The sequence below is a fragment of the Equus przewalskii genome, chromosome 10 (assembly GCF_037783145.1).
Source record: "Equus przewalskii isolate Varuska chromosome 10, EquPr2, whole genome shotgun sequence".
Classification (NCBI taxonomy): domain Eukaryota; kingdom Metazoa; phylum Chordata; class Mammalia; order Perissodactyla; family Equidae; genus Equus; species Equus przewalskii.
In genome coordinates, this window is record NC_091840.1 from 42122130 (window position 1) to 42141968 (window position 19839).

Sequence of the window (19839 nt, forward strand, 5' to 3'; positions counted from 1 at the left end):
TCAAGAGTCTAACGTGGGCTTTGATTCCAAAGCCTACACTGCGCTGCCTCCCACTGCCTCAATCCTGTAACTCCTCATTTTTAAAATGAGCTTCCTGGCTTTCTCTCTTCTAAAGTAGAATTATTTCTTTCACCTTTTTTCTGAGGTTTACTGGGATCCAGTGCCAACTCTGCCACATGTCACCTATGACCTTTGGCTCCTTCCTTCACTTCTCTAAACCTCTTCGCTTAGAGTAATCAGTAGATGCGGCAAAACAAATTCAAAGCTGGATGTCTGACACATAGAAAACTCTCAATAAATATCACCTGTTTTTCTTTTTTTGATCAAGTTTCTGTGTCCGTGTACGTCAAAATCTTTTTGCTTCTTGTTTTCTCTACTTGATTTTTACATATCAATCTCAGTCTTTTTCTAACCTCTTGAATGTTGCCTTGTATTCATCCACCTTGTTTCTCTGTTTTGTCATTGAGTTAGCATGCTCTCTACACCCACTTGGTACCCAGTCAGTATTTATTGATGCTAATGACGATGGTTAAACAAAGATGCTGTTGGCACCAGTCCTGCAGCCTCTGAGACTGCTTGAGTAATCATGACTTCCTAAAAACAGAAAAGGATTCAATCATCTTACTCATAATTGAAGGTCAGAATTTGGTGTCAGCATTTGTTTCTGTGGTGATTATGTAGCTTTTTGTGCAGAATTACCTTTGACAGTTGAAATAGTCAGGTTTTCTGGCATGGGGCTGATTATCATGCATTCTTAAATTACTTCCTAGAACAGATACAGCAACATAAAGATGGGTTAATCAAATATTGATCATAGTACAGGTTTGCTTTAATCAATACCAGAGGTCAGAGGAGGCTTACCATTGAGGTGCAGTTGGCAGCCTAGATTAGTTTCCCAGTCTTCTTGCCTATAAACTTTTTTGCATCAAAGATTGTACAAAACTGTTTTTAAGCCTAAACACCCCTCTCTTTTCTCTGCCTTTCTCTAATATATTCTTACCTCCTTTCTTTGATCCTCAGAAGATTCCTTATTTTTGCTTTTTCCTGCTTTAAACTGTCTGCCATGAACACCTTTTATTCCTCAGCAATCTTTGTGGGAGTCTAGCAGGGTGTCCTGCATATTATATTTGGGCACTTTGCACTAACAGCTCTGCTGTTGACACTGGTGTGCATTATTCTAAAGAATGTCCTCAAGTTTGAATTTATAACCCATTAATGGTGATGTGCTTCAGAACTTCAATATCCAGATTTTTAAAATAGAAGAAAGAAATGAAAAAAATTTTTAAAAAAACTTTATGCAAAGAAAAAGAAGATTGTAACCAAAAGCAAAATTAATGCCTCATTTCTGGCAGATTTCATTTAGTTTTAGAAAGTAGAGATTGTTATTTATTTCTCACCTTATCTAATGATTCCCAAACTTAATTTTCAACTTAGCCCTCCCGCCAAAGGTCTGTCCTATATTTTCAGCAATCTCTAGTTGAGACTTGTTTTGTTTTGTTTTGTTTTCTTGTCAAGGGTACTAGTCTAGCCTTCTGTCAGCCCACACACAAAAAGTTAGCCAGAATACTTACTTTGACCTTAAACCAATGAAACTAATTTTGAACTTCTGACCTCCAGAATTGTAAGAGAATAAATTTATGTTGTTTTAAGGAAAAAGTTAACCAGGGGTCCCTGTTTTATATATATGTATATACACACGCATATATATACACACACACACACACATACACGCTGATCTTTTAAGTTCTCATCCAGTAAAAAAAATAATAGGGAGTAAGAAGGTATTCAGATAAGCATATATGATTCATAGATACAGGAAAATGTTTATTGAGTTGTCAAAAGCTTTGTAGTTAGACTAAAGAAGGGTGAAAGGAATAAGACTAGAAGAAAGTAAATACTCAGGAGGTAGAAAGAGACAGAGGCAAAGAGAGTGTGAGGTAGAAAAACTTGCCTGTGATTTTTTTAACCATTGTATTTTTCAGTTTTTGGCAAAAGGAATATCGTTATTTGCCCTGTCCACCTGGCATTCCTTCATCCCCAGTCTAGATCTGATAATGGGAATAGTCCCAAATTGTTCTGAGGATTAAATGAGGTGAGCTATGTTAAAAGTGTCACATAGTATAGGCTCAAGAACACTTCTTGAGCAAACTGAGATAATCCCTAAGCAAACTGTGGGATTATTTCTTATTTGAGGTTGTAACCTCTTGTGACAGTACTAAGACCACAACTCAGGTGCTAGAAGAAATGAATAAGAGTGCTTGGGTGGATTTGAGCAATTACTTCAGAGATCTTCAGATTCACTTCCTTCCAAAAGGAAAGACTTAAAACTCAAAAAGAGAACAATTAGTTCTTTAGAATAACGTGCCACTGTGTTGTGAGAATTCATAGAGATAATTCGTATAAAGTGCTTAGAAAGAGCATGGCACATAGTGAGAACTCAATAAATGTTAATTGCTTTTATTTTTATTATAGCTCGTGTTTTAAAAAAAATTTTTTAAGTGAAGCATTTTAGGAAATAAAATGTAAGTATGTATGTGTTTTTACATATATAGGTAAATTGCCAGTTAGAATGTGCATCTAATTTAGAAATTCCGCAGGAGCTGAAGAAACGTTGATGGTTTCTCACATGTTTAACTAAAGGTTTAAATCTCTGTAGTTAGTGGAATTTAGCAATTCTAATAATTTAAAGACTTATCTCTTTAGGAGAATATCTGTTGGTTGTGCCACTTTGTTTCTCTTATTTCTGTTGGCAATGTGATGGCAAGTCTGGCATATTCAATCCCAAAGCAGTGCCTAAAGGGCTTTATGAGTTTAACAGCCATAACATTGTTGCACTCTTTGAGTGAATATATTGTAATTGCTTGTTTAATTGTCCATCTCCCTTGTTAGTCTGTAAACTCAGTGAGGGCAGTGATGCCCTTGTACACCATTGCGTTTCCAGTGCCTAGAACTATGTGTGGCACATGCTGCTGTTCAGAATATTTGTTGAAGAATGATGAGTGACTTCCCGTTTAAAGCACATGGCTAGGAAGGGATTCTAAAAGCTGCTTCATGCAATGCAGTATTGAATTTGTGGGTTTTGCTTGAAACTTGGTTTTTGCAACATGCAAGTAAGTCGGTCTCATGAATTTCATTTTCTCTCTTTAATAGTAAACAGAGAGAGGCAAAATTTCATGGAAAGGGTCAGACTTCAGAATCATTACAACCTAGATTTGAATCCAAGTTCTGTGTCAGCAGCTTAACCTCTCCCAGCCTTGGTGTGCTCTTCTCATAAATAGGAATAGTTACAAATTAGGTATTATGAGGATTAAATGAGGTGACATATAAAGTGGCACATAAGTAGCTTCAGCAAAAGTTTAGCTTCCTTTCTCCTTCTCCTCATAGCACATAATTAAAAATAATTCAGCCTTTCTTTATTTCAAAGTAATCTGCATACTATGATGATATTTGGTTAGGAAATGGGAACAGTAGCAAGCTCCTATGGGAAGCAGCTTGGTGGGGTAGAGAGAGCACTGGGCTAGGAGTCAGGAAATGTAGGGTAGTCTGGCTTTTTACTGTGAATGTGACCTTGGGTGAATCACATATCCTCTTTATCCTGAGTTTGTGTTTCTATTAAGTAATATTCCCCAGTGACTAATAATATTTGAGAAAGCAGCAAAAGGACTATTTTCTGCCCCGTTATAAAGAATCTTCTAAAATAATCAATATCACAAAAAAAATTTAACTCTTTAAAACAACACAGAAACACTGTGGTTTCTCTTGGGCGCCTGAGGCATCAGAGCTGCCATGCCCCACCCCCCATGCATTTATAATTGTTAATTTGCATCATTCGTTTTTCTGAAGCAAATCAGTACATTTTGAAATCCATATTTCATGGAGCTTCTTAACTAATTGCTGCAATCAGTGGCAATTTATTTTATAGCAGGGCCGTTCAAATCACTCTGAGGTTGGCATACCATGCACAGTATGTTTTTTACAATCATATTTTTAATGATGAGTTTTAAGAGGGAAACATGTTTAATCTGTTAATATTCTCCTGAAAGCCCTATCTTTGGTCCTATATTTTATCTTTAACGCAGTGGGAACTTAAAAGGCCCTGGCAAAGTCATTGACCAATGGGTACACCAGCTGTTGGAGAGGCTGTCCCATTTAGAAGGACCAGGAAAGAGAAAGAGCACCATGTTTTCCCTCTTGTTTGGAGACCCTCATTAAATTACTCAGAAACAATAATCAGATAGCTGCTGTTCAAGTTAATGGCACCTCTGAGTCCCTGTCAAGAGAGCTTTATTTAATGCGCAACAGACCTGGAGTGATGCAGGTGCCTTTTCAGGCCCTCATTTAATTTAAGCTGCTTTAGTTGGCATGGCAACTAGTTGAGACATCTGGGAGACATTATGCTGGGGATTGAGACTTAGAGGATTTTAGCTATAGCAAAGCAGAAACCTTATCATAAAGTGGTGTGTGTTGGTTCTAAGTTTCTGCAGCTATCTTCAAATTCAGGAATTGTATTTTCCAGAGAAATAAAATTTTAAAAGATTAGCCTGGTTGTTGGCTTGTTTTCTCTGAAGAAAAAACTTTTATTCATGGAGTAAAAAAATGTATTTCTCCTGAAGAATTTACTTTGTTAAACTAAAGCTTAACAAAACTTACTCTCTGCAGAGTGGCTGTTTTAATCACTTTGTAAAGATTATATGTTTGAAATTTTTCACTCTTTTACATCTTTTATGTTTAAAAGATATTAGAGGAGGGTAAAGCATCTCTGCACAAGGGTAAACAAAATGAGGAAGGCGGACAGGGGCTCTCTATGGTTTTGCCCTGGACTTTCTATTTAAATTGACTTTATTAACCTACCTTCATTCTTTTTTAACCAGCCTGTCATCTTCTCAAGAAGCAGAGATATGATAGTAGCACTCTTAAACTCTCTCTTAAATATTATAACAGGAGGTTGAGTGAAAGGTTTTTCAAGTTCACGGATCTTGAGGACAGTGATGTGGTAATCCAGTCATTTGTGTTTAGCAAAGGGAATACCTGCTGGTTTATATTTAGTGAGAAATTATGCACATGTGTATATGGTCTTAGTATAGAAGAATTGACTTATTTGAAATCATGCTCTATATGCATTTTGAATGCCTTTTTGATTTTTTGATATCTGGTAATACTTTGCTCTGTGTTAGGTTGAACATGTGAAATTACTTTTGTTGGTCAAAAATGGTTCAGTATCGTCAGTTCAAATTCAGTAGGTTAGGGTGAACAACACCCTGATCTGGAAATAAATGTTTTGTAATGCTAAATGAAATGTAAGGGTTTTTTTTCTGAAATGAGTAATTATAAAATATCTGGTTAGAATAGTACCCATACCAGCCGGCCAATGTTTTCCTTTTCCCCCTTTTTTGAAAATGTAGTCACTGTTAGAAGAAAGCATATGACATTATTTCAGAATGTTTTTGGCTTTTGTATCAGTTTGTTCCTTTTATAAGTCAAAGCAAGATTTTTTAAGTGCCAGCACTATGAATTCAACCTGATAACTTGAAAATTAAAATGTTTTCTGTCTGCTGCTTGCATGCATACCAACTGTCACTAACAGGAAAGATCCTGGCATTACAACTTGGCTGCCAGTTTTGTAGATATGTGAGGCAAAATAGAATATAACCTGATCTTCACATCCATGCAAGAACTTTTCAGTCCTGGTGGGAACAGAAAATTGTCAATAAACTCAGCAGACATGACTGACATCCCATACATATAAGTGGTTCATACTCTCTTTACCGATTTTTTTTCCTGGGTAAAACCTCAAGTTGACAGCATTTAATACAGTGATGACAGTTGTGAAGTTTTTCTGTTTTTGTTTTGTTGTTTTGTTTTTCCTGTGTAATGTGCCTTTGTTTTTGTCCCTTGAGATTTCTGGAACCAGCTTAATAATCTTGGGACTTCTGAGTAAGGTTTAATAGTGCAAATAGAAGGTTTTTTCTGTCTCTAAGATTTCCTAGTGGGAAAACAAATTTTCAGTGTATGTGAGAGGGTTAATATTCTTAATATGTAAAGCGTTCTTACAAATAAAAATTATCATGCCAGTAGAAAATGGAGCAAAGTGCAGAAACAGTTCTCTCACACTCTGTCATACTCTCCTTCTCACTCTTCCTCTCTTTTTCTTTCTCATACTCACACATATATGTGGTCAATAAACATGTAAACAATTTTCAACCTAAAAACAAGTTGATAAGAACACAAATCTTTACTGCAGTCCCTTCTTGCAGTTCCCCTAAAATGTCAGTGAAGGGTTAACTCTCAAACTAGAAGAGGCAAAACCTATGCTGGCAGTAGTGAGAACCCAGAAACAGGTTGGTTCTTGCTGGAGAACATCAGAACAGCTCAGAAATTGGAGGCATCAAGTATCTCAGAAAGTAGGGATACAGATAGCCCTAAACGCAGAATTGGTTGCAAGCCTGTGTAAGAAGTAGTAAGGTGTTCAGATGATCATCTCCTATCCTACAGAAGACTAAAAGCTTTATTCCCTGGAGACAGCATGAGCTGAGCTGTGGTGCCTTTGGCCCTTCCCCCGACTTGTACAGAACCCTGGCAGCCTGGCCTAAGCCTTCTGAGACAGAAATTTGGAGGGCTCTTCTCTAGAGAAATGGATTAACCCAAGAGAGGATCTATACACAATTGAGGATCCCTCATGAAACCAAACTATAAAGCTCTAAGCCCTCCCACAGAGCTACATTACAATCAAACAGTAATAACCTGAATGTCCAGTGATGGGAGATTGCTTAAGTCATGACAGATTACATAAAATGGAATACTATTTAAGCACTTAAAATGATATAAAAGAATTGTATACCATGGAAAGATGTTCACAAGATATTTTAAATGAAAGAAAAAAGTATAATATAATTTACTTTGATACCATAATTTCCCTTCAAGAAATATATCAATAGGAAATAAGATTCACATAAAGCTTTATATATAGGATGTTTATCTCAGGATTATTTAAAATAGTAAAAAAAAAAAAAATTAGAGGGGCTGGGCCAGTGGCATAGTAATTAAGTTCATGCGCTTCGCTTTGGTGGCTTGGGGTTCTCAGGTTCAGATCCTGGGTGTGGACCTAGCACCACTTGTGAAGCCACACTTTGGTGGTGTCCCACATAAAATAGAGGAAGATTGGCACAGATGTTAGCTCAGCGACACTCTTCCTCACACACACACACACACACACAAAAAAAAATTAGAAATAACTTGGATTTTCAAAAATGACAGTTTGGCTAAGTGAATTATAATATGTTGATACATTAGAACACTATATAGTTATAAAAATTCTGCTTTAAACTATTTTGGAAATTTTCAAAAATACACAAAAGTAGAAACATTAGTATAATAACTATCATATACCAATACCCATCTTCAACAATTATTAGTCCTTTTGCCAATCTCATTTCCTCTATTGCTTTTTATTGAGAAGGAGGGCTGCAGTATTTTAAAGTAGATCCCAAACATCACATTGTATTACCTATAAATACTTCAATAAGCATTTCAAACTGATAAGGACCTTAAAAACGTAACTATCATGTCATTATCACACCTAATAAAATTAGCTAATTCTTTACTATCGTTACCTGATTGCCTCAAAGATCTTTTTAAATCAGATTTGTTTGAATTAGGATCTAAACAAAGTTCATTTGGTTATTATATCTCTTGAGATTCTTTTATCCCAAGCATTCCTTCCTACCTTCCCTTCCCCTCAGACACACATTTTATTTTTTGTCCTTGATTTGTTGGAGAAATTTTTCGTGAAGGATGATCCACATTGTGTGTTTGGCTGATTCCCTCTTCATGGTGTCTTTTGTTCTTTTATTCCCCATATTTCTTGTAAACTGATAATTAGAGCTAGAGGATTCATATATTAAGGTTTTTAAGGCATGAATACTTTCTAGGCAGTGGTGTACATATCACAGGGACATAATATCTTGTCCCACATTAAGTGCTGCTAAGATTGAGTGGTAGATTGGGGTGATGTCAGCCTCATCTCTTTCAAGTGGTTTTACCAGCCATTGATATAGTGCCTAGATCCATAATATCATAGAAGTTGCAGTGGTGATTTTTTTTTTCCTAATCTGACGTTGCTTCTGCATTTATTAGCTGAAATTCTTCCATAAAAACACAATGAACATTTACCATATTTTATTATAGTTTTTCAAAATATAACAAAAAAAGAATATAAGATAAAATCTGAAATTGTGTAGAACCATTGAAAGAATTTTAAATGTAGTTAAATCCAAATTTCGCTACTGTGTAACCTTAGGCAGGTTACTTGTCTTCTGTTAACCTCAATTTCCTCATCTGTAATGGGGATACCACCAGCTACCTTGTAGGACTGCCATGAAAATTAAATGAGATGATATATTTAAAATACTTAGAGTGGCTGGTATCTAGTGGGTATCCAATATATATTAGTTCATTCATTCAACCGATAGCTATAGGGGACTTACTTTGTGCAGGCATTGTTTCTGAGAGTTTGGGATAGACCAAACAAAACAAACAAAAACCCTTGCCCTCATGGAGCAGGGTTGGGGAAATAGACAAACAAACGTAAGTAAATTATGTAGGATAGGTACTAAAGGAAAAAAGAAAAAGTAGAGCTGGTTGAGGGGGTTGGGTAAGGAGTGCAGGACACAGTGTTAGAGTGGTCAAGGTAGGCCTCATTCAGAAGAGTCAAGGAAAAACACAAAGGAGGTGAAACAGTTGGCCAAGAAGATGTCTGGGGAAGCACAATTCAGGCAGAGGGAACAGCTAGAACAAAGGCTTAAGGTCAGTGTGTGTCTAGCGTGTTCAGAGAATAGCAAAGAGGAAAGTGACTAGAGAGGAGTTTGGAGACGTAAGATGGCCAGATCATGTATAGCCCTTTAAAGACATTTTAAAGTCTTTGGCTTTTACTCTAAATGAAATGGGAAGCCTTTGCAGCAGAGTGACATAATCTGGCTTTCATCCTAAAAGATCATTCTATGAAATGCATCCAAAAAGTAAGACGAATTGGTAAATAGAGAGAACCATGGATAAATGTGTACTAAAGCAAATATGGCAAAATGTTAAGTGTAGAATCAATGTGGTGGACATAGAGAGATGATCAGTGTTTAATTCTTTCAAGTTTTCTGTGTGTTTCAAAATTTTTATAAGAAAAAATGTTAAACTATTAAGAAAAACAAAATATTTCTGATAATATTGTAATTTAACTGATATGTATCCTTTTATAGAATGATTCTAACATGACACTAAAAGCTGTCCTATAAGTAAATTCTACATGCCAAATCTCATTTCCTCACCAACCTTCATTATGAAGTAGAATATATTTCTCTGGAAAGAATCTGATTAATAAAACCTACGAGAAAAACCATACTGAAGAGTGTAAAAACCTTAAAAATTATATATTCTATGTAATAAAGCATCAACATATAGACAAAAAAGTAACAGTAAAAAAATTATTCTGGCTCTGTGTTTTAGAAATCTAAGGGTCTTGGGTCAGGGTGGTAACAGTGGACATGATAAGAAATGGTGCTATTCTGTAGCTAAATTTTGAAAGAACCAATAGAATTTTCTGATAGATTGGAGGTAGAGAAAGAGAAGAATCAAGGATGACTCCAAGGCTTGTGGTGTGTGAGCAACTTGCCTGAAAAATAGGTTTGCTGTGGGAAAGCCTTCAGCTAGAAAGTATTTGGGGGAAAGCTAGAGAATAGTTTTGGACATGTTAGTTTGAGATGTCAATTAGACATCCAGTGGAGATGATGAGTAGACAGTCTGATGTACAAGACTGGACTTAGGAAATGAAGATTTGGGGCTGGCCCGGTGGCACAGAGGTTAAATGTGCACATTCTGCTTCAGCGGCCCGGGGTTCACTGCTTCGGATCCCGGGTGCAGACATGGCACCCACTAGGCAAGCCATGCTCTGGTAGGCGTCACACATATAAAGTAGAGGGAGATGGGCACAGATGTTAGCTCAGGGCTGATCTTCCTCAGAAAAATATAAATAAATGAAAATTAAAAAATAAATAGACAAAGTGTAAAATAAAAAATAAAATGAAGATTAACTAGGTTAACTAGAGATATAAAGTTAGATGTCATCAGCATGGATGTTATTTAAGGTCATGGGATTGGATTATCCAAGAGAGTGAATGTGAAAAGAGAACAGGACCAAGCAGCAGTTTTTAAAAATTATTGTAAGTTTTGAAGGCAGACTCCTTCTCATCTTTATTTTTTATATGCATTTACCCTTACAACGAGCATGTAAATGCTAAAACAGGAGTCCCAGGACCCTCTTAGTTTATTTATAGCTAATGCTAAGCACTCTAAGACTATAGCTGCCCCTTGAGATGGCTTATCTTCTTCTAAGAGTAGCAGTGGAACAGGACTAGTATAAGAGGTGTTTTACAGGGTGTCAGATGGGTTGTCCTTTCAAGGATTCCATAATATCTCCCTGGAAGAAGACAGTTAAGATCTGAGGAACTATGTAAGAAAGCAAAATAACTATGCCATTTTTTTTTTGTCGTGCCTTTCCCTGTTTTCATATGCACAGGGCTAGGGAAGCTTTAGTGTTTTACTCAGAATGCGAAACTAACTTTTACAAGGTGTCAGAAGAATTTGAAACCTGTTAAGAACCTCCTAAAGTCAAGGGCCCTTTCCATTGGTCTTAAGGAAGATTATACTTAAATCATAAAACTCACCCAAACTTTTAATGAGTTCTTAACTGTGGGTAGGGTAGGACATGAATCTGTCCTATTCTAGATATAGCAAGAGACAAGACCTTCATGAGAGTTCTGAATTAGACATCTCCAGTGCTCCCCAGGCCCCAGCCTTTGATCATCTGCCCCGTGTTGATTGAGCAAAGCCTTGAGGATATAACAGATCACAAAGCATAGAAAGCTTAAAATTTAGAAAGGAGGTATAAATGTATAAAAAGTTAAATAATAAATAATAAAAGAATTAAGTTGTTAAGATTGTAGAGAGGACTTGGATTTGAACTAACTATTTTACACATTTTTAGGAGTACGTCCTTCATAAAGTAGCTTAAGCCACAGTTGACAGGTAGGTTGTCATCTTTTCCATTGGTGCCATGGTAGCAGAGTGAGACCACCAACTCTCTCTTGTTTGCATTCAAAGGATGCTCCAGTTACATGTCTGAATAGAATCTGAGACTTCACACTCTTTATATTCAGCCTGGCTGTCATTTAAAATGTTGACGATAATTTTTCTCTCTTATTATGCCAATTACAGGAAAGGCACTTGGTTGTTTACTTTTGCTAACTTTTAAACAGTAAATTCTTTAATTTTGGCAATGTTTCATCTTGTGAAGAATGGAATTCTCATCTCTCTCATGCTGTCTAGAAGCTTTGTTTCCCTAAGCATTTTTTAGCCTTAAGAATGGAAGTTATTTGGGCCAGCCCCATGGCCGAGTGGTTAAGTTCATGTGCTCTGCTTCGGTGGCCCAGGGTTTCCCTGGTTCGGATCCTGGGTGCGGACATGGCACCGCTCACCAGGCCATGCTGAGGCTGCGTCCCACATGCCACAAGTGGAAGGACCCACAATGAGAAATATGCAACTATGTACTGGGGGGATTTGGGGAGAAAAAGCATAAAGAATAAAAAAAGAAGGTTGGCAACAGTTGTTAGCTCAGGTGCCAATCTTTTAAAAAAAAAAAAAAACAATGGAAGTTACTCTTTAGACCTGGTGCCTACTCTGAGGGGATTGAGGGCTAAATTCTCTGAACTCTCCTTAACTTAAGACCTCAAGATATGTTGTCACAGAATTGATGCAGAGTGACCTACACAAAATTATCGTCTCTCCTCAACCACTCAGCTCAGATCATGTCAAAGTTTTTCTTTATCAGATTTTGCGAGGTAAGATTTTCTTTCTGTAGAAAAAGCTTGTGTCACTGTATAAATGAAATATTTTTCTTCTCATTTGAACTTTAATCTGACTTTCCAAGGCTTTCCTTTTCCCTAAAGACTTTTTTCTTTTAACCAAGGTATATTTAATAACCTCTATACTTGATGTTAAATAAGAGGCTTTTAAGGGTGGCCAAATGGTTCTTATTTTCAGCACTGTAAGAGAAGGCCCTATCTAATACATTAGGCAGTTGAGTGGGTTAATCTAGGGTAGGTAAATAAGCAAGATGGTTTGTCACAAAGTTTTTACTAAACAGCCATTAGTAGGAGTATGTGGCTGGCATCAGATGACTAAACTGAAAAGTAACTGTGGGATGAGATCCATTCTTCAAGCCAACCTGGTCAGAATGTTGGCTAGCATACCTGAGTCCAAGTGTAAAAAAACAAAATGACTCTTAAAGCCAAAGCATGGAGGAGACTGGTTGAAATAGCTAAATAATTCTCCAGACTGGCTCATTAAAGACCACTGACTTGATAAAGAAGTGATTTGAGCCGACATTTTTAGAGCTGCTTCTGGCCATCGGGTTTGTCCTTCAGAATTTTGTTATTACAAATGTAGAATTGTGTAAAGAAACAGTGTTCTTACCTAGCAAAATACTTTTTTCTCCCACGGGATTCGTAGAATTAAGACATTCTTTATAAAGATTGAAAAGTATCTGCCGAAAGGATTAAAACACATGAATAATATTAAAACTAGAAAGTTCGCCTTCCATACATTTGTTGACATTCTCTGGTGGGGGGTGTGGAGAGAAGATATTAGGTATTGGATCTTTTTTTACACTTGTCAAAAATCTGATTTGCTATATCTTATTCAGAAGATTCAACCCTGAAGCTGTAACCTTTATCAACAGTGCGAAAATATTAAAAGTCTTTTTTTAATATTTAAAAATATTTTTAAAGTAATTAATTACCCTCTTGATTCTCAGTGGTGGAGAATACTACCAACAAACCTGGGCAAGTTTCTGCATTTGTCTCATCAATGAAAATCTGTCTGGGGAAAGGCTCCCCGGTGGCTAATGGGAACTATTTTGTTGGAGCAAACTCAGAATCACAGGTTGAAAGTATCAATAGCAGAGCTCCAGTAGCCACACTTATGAGCAATTCAAGGATATTGGTATGGTCAACCTTAAATCCAGTGCCTAAAAACCTTATCTATACTTAAACCTAAATAATCTTTTGAATTATAGACATTATCTCTAGATAGTGCAAATCTTTGATGACACTTTATTTTACTGTAACAAAATTATAGTTTTTTGAGGTAGGACTAAGTCAAGCTTTTAATAATGCTCATTGTGCAGTTATTTAGGGAACAGTTTTAAATCCTGTACTCTGAGTTTCTATGGTTTTCCCCAAATTATTGGTTGAGTAAAAGGAATTAAATATCTGCAATTAAATCTGTTTGCTATTTCAGGTTTGAAATATCTCCATTCAGCTGGCATTTTACATCGAGACATTAAGCCAGGGAATCTCCTTGTGAACAGCAACTGTGTTCTAAAGGTAGCTTTTCAATCTACTTAAATATGTGAGAAAAAAATCAGAAGGTCAAGGCAAGTTTAAGAAACAACATGTTTTTGTGAAAGAAATAGTTAAATTTATTTTCAAGACTTTACCAAAAATTAAGGAACCCAGTTTTCTCTAGCAGTATCATCAGTCATGACAATAACTAATTTGTAATCTTGGCTTTTTTCATGATTTTTCGGAAACACTGAAATTGGAGTTATAATGTGACTACAAAGAAGAATAGAGAAGGTGATTTTTTTCCCCATATTATTCCATCATTAAAGGAAGTGTATATCAGAAGAATTATTGGAAGACCAGTAAGCTTCTATTTATATGAGAATGAAAGTATGGCTTTTAAGAAGGCTGTTCATGTTTTTGCACAGCTAACATTTTTATATGCTGTTTGACTGAGGTAGTAAAGTAGGGAAGTGGAAACATTTAAAAGTGAAAATACGAAGCCAGAAAAGGGTCAAATGTATTTCCACATATATAGTAGCCAATCCCCAGTTATTCCTCTGAAGGCGAATTGATTACAGGATTAAGTATAGTTAGCAGCCCCGAAATCTCAAATTGTCAGTTTCAATTTTCCTTTTACCCCAGTACCACCCCGATCCCATTGTCTTTTGTTCGAGTGGCTCACAAATAGAAAAATCCACATATGTGCATTTCTCCATCTCAGAGAGATATTTGTATTAGCAGAACTCCTAACTAGTGAGAGGCCCAGCATCTTTTCCCCATCATAGAAATTAGAGTTAAGGTCCTTCCTAGAGCCGTGTCATCTCTGTGTAAGCAAATGAAAATTCCTCTATTTTATGAGGGGCTACAGTATTATATTAAGTAAATATTCTTAACATTTCAAACTTGAAAAGAAAAAAACTTTTTTAAATGTTGCCTACTTTAAAGTAATCAAGATTGTCATTATTACTTAGTTTGTTGGCAGTTAGACTAAATATTAAAACTAAGTATATAAGTATATTAACTTCATTTTTTATTTTAAATGCTTGCTTTAAACTGTGGGCCAATTTTCTTTAAAAGCTGGTGTGTTATACTGCTTTTGAATAAAAATTCTCCCTTCATAATAGCCTTGAAGAACTCTGTTCCTGTTTTAACTCTAGATATATTAAAAAAACCCTATTTTTCATATTTTCGCTGAAAACAACTAATATTATAGTTTAGTCTTTTGTTCCCACAGAGAAATTAATTGTTCCCCAAATCCACTAATGTAAATATTCTTTCTATAGGTCATTGAGTTCATTCCCCTGCCACCTTTGTACATTTTAAAGAGAGCTACAACCTATCCTCATAATCCATTTTAATTTTAAAAAGATAAATAAAAACTTGGAGAACTTCACGAAGTATTTTGTATAGAACCTCTCATGCTTGCTGCCGTTAACTGCTTGAAGTCCATTTTTCAAATCATCTGTTATGATATTGTAACCTCTGACTGTATAAATGAGTAACTAAAGGAAAATGTCATTTATGGAATAAACAATGCACAGATCAGGACAAATTGAAATTTTGTTCAGTTCCTTTGACTTGTCTTAGCAGCCTATTTTTAAAAGCCACAGTAGAGCGCCAGGCTATGGACACTAACTCTCTCTTTTCAAATGTACAAATTCATCAAAAATAATTATAATAAAACTTTTTTTATTTGATTGTTTTATTGAGGCCATATTGGCTTATAACATTGTGTAATTTCAGGTGTACATTATTATATGTCAGTTTCTGTATAGACTACATTGTGCTCACCACCGATAGTCTAGGTTTTATCTGTCACCATACATATGTGCCCCTTAGCCCTTTCACCCTTTCCCCACCCCCTTCTGCTCTGGTAACCACTAATCTGTTCTCCTTATCCATGTGTTGGATAAAACATTTCTTTTAAACTAGTATGCTTTCATATTGTGAATATATTTTGTTTCCTATTAAGCACAAAATGGATAATTTTGCTGGAAATCTCAATATTGTTTTGGTCATCTGATCATATGAACTTCTTACTTTGAGTTTAGCTTGTCTTCCAGATAAATGACTAAAAATGACTCCAGATCAGACTGATGTTTTTAACAAAGGACTTGCTTTATAACAGAAAACGTTTGTTGTCGGGTGGGTGGTTAGTTCTTTTATAATATAAATACAAGAAATATATAGGAAAGAGGATTTAAGTTCTTTCCTTTGGTTTTGTTTTGTTTTAAAAGATATCAAAAAAAAATTCATGGCCAAGTAATAGAGTTTTTAAATTTTGTGTGTTATTTGAACACTAGCCTTTGATAGAGGATTTGATAAACAGCTTACGCTTTTTCTCCTTTTGGGTATGGTTTTTCTCTGTGGTCTGAAATGTTTATTTCTATTTTAAGCTTTAAAGATGTTTGCTTTATACTGATTCATCCCCACATACAAACATGGATTCATTTGATGTGACCAGACGTAGTAGATTCAAGACAGAAGGAGAGGATTGCCAAAAATTAGGGATAAAATTTGCTTCCTTTAAAGAAGTGGTTTTCAGACTTTTTTTAAGTTGCCAGACCCTTTTTTCAAACAAAATCTCATCCTGGGAACTCAACTTAGAAAACAAACAAAAAGTGTTATTTCGCCACTTAGAATATTGACTCATAAAGTTAATCAGTGAGAATGCTGGAGCTTTTAGATGGCCATTACTCTCTTATCTCATCTTCAGTGCTCCCAGTTTTTGTTTTTTGTTTGCCCAGTATCAAGAAAACCTTAATTCCTGAAAATAAGCAGAACTTGCTGGTGGTGTGCTGCTGCTGTTTACTAATAGCTCACCTTGCAACCTCAGCATACTTTTCAGTTAAACAGAAATAGCAAGAAAAGATTTATTCCTAGGTCTGCACATAAATTAACCAGCCTTTCTCATTTACTGTTATGTCTCCAGGTTCTAGCATACTGTCTAAAATATAACAAGCCCTCAATTAAATATTTATGGCATGAAAAAATGAATGAACCTAGTAGCATTGTTATTCTACAGTGTTGTATTTTGACATATTCAAACATTTGGCTATGAATTAGTATTTTAAATAGATAGATAGATGTGGAGTTTAAGTAAAATGTTTATGGAACTCCTGAAGTACCTCCTCAGAATTGGATTCACCAGGACTCAGTTTGAAACCCATAGCTTTAGAGAAATTTTTCTATATGTATTCCATAAAGAGAATGAACATAGTTTAGGAAGTCTTCAAGATATATCTTTTTTTTCATATAATATCTTCCTCAATAAGATAGCCTTGAAAATAGATAGCTTTGTTTTTACATTAAACCTAGAAATATGCATTCAGCTGGTTTTTTTGGTTTAGTTATCAATTGAAAACAGATTAAAGATGAGAAGCATATTTTTAAGATACATTATTTTATCTTGAAATATGGAAGTTTGAGATTTTTCTTCCCTCTCATACAAATAAGGTCAAATTATATACAGTAGTCCCCCCTTCTCCATGGGGGATCTGTTCCAAGACCTGCAGTGGATGCCTGAAACCACAGATAGTACTGATCCCCATATATACTGTTTTTTCCTACACCCACATACCTATGATAAAGTTTAACTTATAAATTAGGCACAGTCAGAGATTAAGAACAATAATAATAAAATAGAACAATTATAACTATACTGTAATAAACCTTAGCAACCTCAGCATATGGTTTTTTTCTTATGAAATCCATAGCTTTCACTTTTTCACTTAAAGGAAGCACTTTATGGCTTCTCTTTGGCATATCCAAATTGCCAGCATCACTACTCTCGTACTTTGGGGCCATTATTAAGTGAAATAAGGGTTACTTGAACACAAGCACTGCAATACCACACAGTCAATCTGATAACCCAGACAGCTTCTAAGTGACTACCAGGCGGGTAGCATATACAGCCTGGATATACTGGACAAAAGGGTGATTCATGTCCTGGGTGGGATGGAGTGGGTTGGCAGGAGATTCCGTCATGCTTCTCAGAATGGCATGCAATTTAAAACTTATGAATTGCTTATTCCTGAAATTTTCCATTTAATATTTTCGGATTGACCTCGAGTAACTAAAACCACAGAAAGCGAAAACCGTGGATAAGGGAGGCAACTACTGTATTGACACAAATTTACTCTACCCGTATTATTGAATGCTTTTCAAAGTTTAGAGGTCTATCAAGATCTTCATTTTTTGTTTTTTTGTTTTATTTTTCCATTTTTAAATATATTTGTCTATTTGACAATATTTTGATAATCTTTTCTGTTTAGATTTGCGATTTTGGATTGGCCAGAGTGGAAGAATTAGATGAATCTCGTCATATGACTCAGGAAGTTGTTACTCAGTATTATCGGGCTCCGGAAATCCTGATGGGCAGCCGTCATTACAGCAATGCTATTGACATCTGGTCTGTCGGATGTATCTTTGCAGAACTACTAGGACGAAGAATACTCTTTCAGGCACAGAGTCCCATTCAGCAGGTATGATTTCACTTCAGGCTTTAGTAGCTTTCAGTTCTATTACAGATTTAAAGGAAAAACCATCTTGCACACATGTCTTGGGCTTATTCATTTTACTGAATTGCTTTTAGCAAATTCAGGTTCACTTAAAATTCAGAAAGTTATGAAGTTGAATATTACAGAGAGATTCATTTTGTAACTTACGAGCCTATTAGAGGGAGTGTTGACTTTATTACATGCACTGATGCATAGCAGCGGACTCTGCTGTAACAATTTGCACAGGTATAATCTTCAGTTGTTAGAGGGCCTCTCTTCTTTATACCTGAATGGGTCTGACTTGAAAATGTACTTGGTGACTAAATATACTTTATGCTTAGAATATAAATTTTGAGCATTGATTTCTTTAAATCTGAACATTTAGAAACATTTCCAACCTTTATTATTTGGCTAAAATATTTAAGTATAGCAGAGAACATCAGAAGCTGATTAAAATGTAGTTTAAGAAACCATTCATGTGCGTTGTTTGCCTTTATAGCTAATTCATTACTACACGTATTTTCTGTTTGCATGAAAATAATGTAAAAATGAGCTCAGACTGTAGGATCAAATTGGTGGGTTCAAATCCTAGCTCTCCCACTTACTATCTTTTAAATCTTGAGCAAGTTAAATTGTTCTGAGGATTTTTGTGCAGATTAAATGAAGTAGTAAAGCTGAAAGTAAGACCTGGAACATGGTGAGCATTCAGCAAATGTTAGCAATTATGATGGTGGTGGTGTGCCAGGATGCCAGGGATACAGCAGTAAATAAGACAAACTTAGTTCTTGCCTTTGTGAAACATTCACAAGAGAGAGAAAATAAGTATACAAATAAATATAATCTCAACTAATGATAAATTCTATGAAGAAAAAATTAAACCAGGTTAGGGCTAGAGAATGATGATGGAACAGAGCAATATTAAAGAATTCTCTGAAGGGATAACATTTGAGGAGTGACCCCAGTGAAATGAGGGAGCAAGATACTAGGAAAGAGTGTTCCAGGAAAAGAGACAACCAGCATAGTAAAACCTCTGAGGCAGGAACAAGTGTGGCGTGTTGGAGGGATGGCATGATCAAGGAAGAGGACATATGAGAGGAGGTCAGAGAGAGAGAAAGAGCCCAACCATGGTGACCTGAGAAGGATTTTGGATTTTATTCTATCCAAAGTGTGATGGAAAGCTATTTGAGGATTTGGCGCAAAGGAGTGTTAAGATTTGATTGATCACATTTAAAAGATCACCCTGACTACTGTGTATCTTTGTAAATAATTCATGCACTTGACCAAAAATGGAATCATTTCTTTTATGCTCTTTCTACAAAGAATCGTTAACCGATACATTAGGAACTATATATGCTATAAGCAACATTTAAATTTATTTCTCTGCTATACATTCAAAGTCTACTTTTTAAAAATATGCATCTTAAAAATCAATCCTGGTGATAAAAAATTATCATATGTAATCTAATGTTGGGTACTATTGACAGTATCTACTTTACTGTTCAATTTAGAAATTAGAGTTTAACAGACTTACCTGTAAAACTATCAAATCTGGACATAATAAGCTGGCAGAAAAGCTTAAGTAAAAATTAAATGGTTGTTCAAATTCCATATATTGAACAAGGATCTTGAGTTGCTGCTGAAATGAATATATAAAGGAACGTGTGAAACAACTGGAATGGGATTCAGATATCTCATTTTCTAGAGAAGTACGTAGGTCTTGAGTTTGCCAGTCTGACGTAGCCATTGAAGGAGAACTCACTCTATCTTCAGTGTATTTTGGGGTGAGAAATCAAGATGTAAAATGGGACAAGAGTCTAACTTCTAAATAGACATAGTTATTTTCTGTACCATTTTCTGTATGTCTTTGAGAAATAAATACCCTAGGTACTGTAGTACCAGCAGACTTCATAAAAATGTTTCTCATCCATGGATCTGACCTATTTTAGACAACT

The 19839-nt window shown here is 35.6% G+C and overlaps 1 protein-coding gene across 1 annotated transcript in view; it reads left to right on the forward strand.

Annotated features, from left to right (window-relative positions):
- NLK (nemo like kinase) overlaps positions 1-19839 on the forward strand; it is a 168367-nt gene that overhangs the window by 125374 nt on the left and 23154 nt on the right. The window contains exons 4-6 of the mRNA XM_070562686.1: positions 11776-11882; positions 13342-13427; positions 17663-17872. Of these exons, the coding sequence (XP_070418787.1) occupies positions 11776-11882; positions 13342-13427; positions 17663-17872 (403 nt within the window). The remainder of the gene's footprint in view (positions 1-11775; positions 11883-13341; positions 13428-17662; positions 17873-19839) is intronic.